This window comes from Oratosquilla oratoria, chromosome 14 (assembly GCF_046742065.1).
Source record: "Oratosquilla oratoria isolate Oo_2021 chromosome 14, ASM4674206v1, whole genome shotgun sequence".
NCBI classification, from domain to species: domain Eukaryota; kingdom Metazoa; phylum Arthropoda; class Malacostraca; order Stomatopoda; family Squillidae; genus Oratosquilla; species Oratosquilla oratoria.
The window spans coordinates 41,501,173-41,503,672 of NC_134790.1; the positions used below are offsets into that span (position 1 = coordinate 41,501,173).

General features: G+C 48.5%; 1 protein-coding gene across 1 annotated transcript in view; it reads left to right on the forward strand.

Annotated features, from left to right (window-relative positions):
* The first annotated feature begins 28 nt into the window (after window positions 1–28).
* LOC143032628 (uncharacterized) overlaps window positions 29–2,500 on the forward strand; it is a 19,141-nt gene continuing 16,669 nt past the window's right edge. Inside the window, exons 1-2 of the mRNA XM_076197504.1 lie at window positions 29–97; window positions 850–2,500. The exon at window positions 850–2,500 is cut by the window's right edge and continues 739 nt beyond it. Coding sequence (XP_076053619.1) covers window positions 29–97; window positions 850–2,500 — 1,720 coding nt within the window. The remainder of the gene's footprint in view (window positions 98–849) is intronic.

The following is a 2,500-nucleotide window of genomic DNA, read 5'->3' on the forward strand; positions in this document are numbered from 1 at the left end:
TTGAATTAACTAAATTATTTTTGTTATAATGTTGGGAAGCATTATACTTGAGCATGATATCATACTCAAGTTGGAAATCTCGAAAAGTGCAATCACCGTAAGCTTATCAATGGCTAAATTTCTGATTATAATGTTATATTTAATGTTTATAGAGACCTGTCCCCCCTTACTTAATGTGCTCGCAACATTTGGGACAAAACATTCTTAGGTTCAAATGTATAAGATTAAACTTCACTATTGGTGAGGGAATCGTTGGAGTGCTTACCAGATGAAATACTATATAGAATAATTTCTGTTTTCCACCATTTGCGGAAGAAAATGACCGAAGAAGTTTTTCATTTTTATGACAAAAGTAAATATTTCGAATGCGTGTCTTCTCTGCCCTGAGTTTAAGTTAGAATCGACTAACATTTGCTCATCTCATTCGAAAATATTTTTTTTCGAACCTTTGCATTTGATATAATTATACCAACTTCAACTTACCATGTTATTTGAATATATCTTTCAATTTAATTTCATTTGATAGATCACATTTGTTATGTCTACGAATTATTTTTATATACTTAGAAATATTTTGCAATACAATATTAGAGAAACTGAATAAGTAAAATAACATGTTTCAACTATACAAAGGCCATATTTTCCATCGATTTACCTGTCGTAACAGCTCATATGAAGAAACTGGCAATGATTAATTCTATCAGTCCCTCTTCATCCTACTTAATTTATAATAACTGTAGATACAAAACGAAGTTATATGTGTGAAATTCGGGAATTCTATACATCCAAACTAATAGAAACAAATACAATGATCTATGATCCCAAAGTTCTTATGCTCTTTCCTTGCAGGCATTAGCAGCGCTGCTCTCTGTGGCAGTGGGCCTTCCGGTCACACCCAACTGCGCACTCAACTCGGCCCTCCTCTACTCCGGCCAAGTCCTGCCAGCTCCTCTCCTTCCACTCCATGGAGCAACCCATGGCATAACCGCGCAACTGCCAGTTCAACAGACACCCGTCGTAGCTCAGGCTACAGCTGAGTTTATGGCTTCCTGGAACGCAGCTGCCGAACGAGCTACCAAGATCCAGACAACTCTTGTCAAGTCAGCTACTCCCTCGACTCCTCTTACCATCATCGTCCCTGAACAAGTTCAGCAGACGGATGAAGTCAGGAGAGCTACTGCTGAGTTCATGGCTGCCTGGAACACTGCTGCTCAAAGAGCAACTGCTGTCGAGGTCGGCATGGCCTTCGGAGCTCCCAAGTCCGTCAAGTTCACTCCAGAGGTTCAGCGTGCCACTGCTGAGTTCATGACCTCATGGCACAATGCCGCTGAGAGGGCAGCTGCCGTCAGGGCTGCATTTAACCCAGCCACCATCTACGCAGCAGGATCACCTCTCCAACTCAGACAAACCGAAGAGGTCAGGAAGGCCACCGCCGAATTCATGAGGTCTTGGCAGGAGGCCGCTGCACGAGTCCCCAAGATCCAGACCAGCATGTACCACTTGTCTGGCATCCCCGCTGCTGCACCTGTCCACGCTATTCCTCAGCCCGTCAAATTCACTGCCGAGGTCGAGAAGGCCACTGCCGAGTTCATGGGTGCTTTCAACAAGGCAGCAACTCTGGCAGCAGCAACTCCCGTTCAAGAAATTGCCAAACTCCCAGCAGTCAAGTACTCTGCACCCGTCGCCTCAGAAACCTACGAGGGTCCCATGGCTTCTGGAATCATCATGCCATCCGGTTACACCAAGGAGGTCGACGAGGCCCGCCGTGACTTCCAGCGTGTTTTCGACGCCGCCGCTTCCCGTGCAGCCATGATCATCCCCGTTGTTCCTTCTGTCCGCACCATGCCACTTGCCCCTGCTGCCCCAGTCGTTACTCTGGCTAAACCAGCTGCACCTGCAAAGCCTGAAGTACGCATGCAACCAGCACCAGTCGCTAAGGCTCCACAGGCCACGCAAGAGAAGGCTGCTGAGCCAACTCTCAAGGCTGCTGAGCCAGCTCCCAAGGCTGCTGTTGAGGTTGAGGAACCCGCTCCCAAATACACAGGTCCTTTTGCCTCAGGAATCATCACAGACTCTGGTTTCACTAAAGAAGTTGAAGCTGCCAGGAGAGAGTTCATGACTGCCTTCCAGGAGGCTGCCGCCCGCGCACCCGAAACTCAAGAGACACCTTCTCAGCGTCGTGCTCCTGAAGCCGCTGCACCTGCAGCTCCTAAAGCCGCAGCACCTGCAGCTCCTGAAGCCGCAGCGCCTGCAGCTCGTGCCACCCCTGCCAAACCCCGATACACAGGGCCCTATGCTTCAGGAGTCATTGCTCCTTCTGGCTACACCATCGAAGTCGAACAGGCCAGAAAGGAATTCTTGGCTACCTACAAAAAGGCCGCTGCCCTTGCAGCCAAAACTCCTGACTACTCTGCAGTCACCTACACAGTCCCTGCTCCCTCTCCCGCACTCGCTGTTGCTCCCCTTCCCACTCCCGAAGTCGCCAGATCCACAGCTGAGT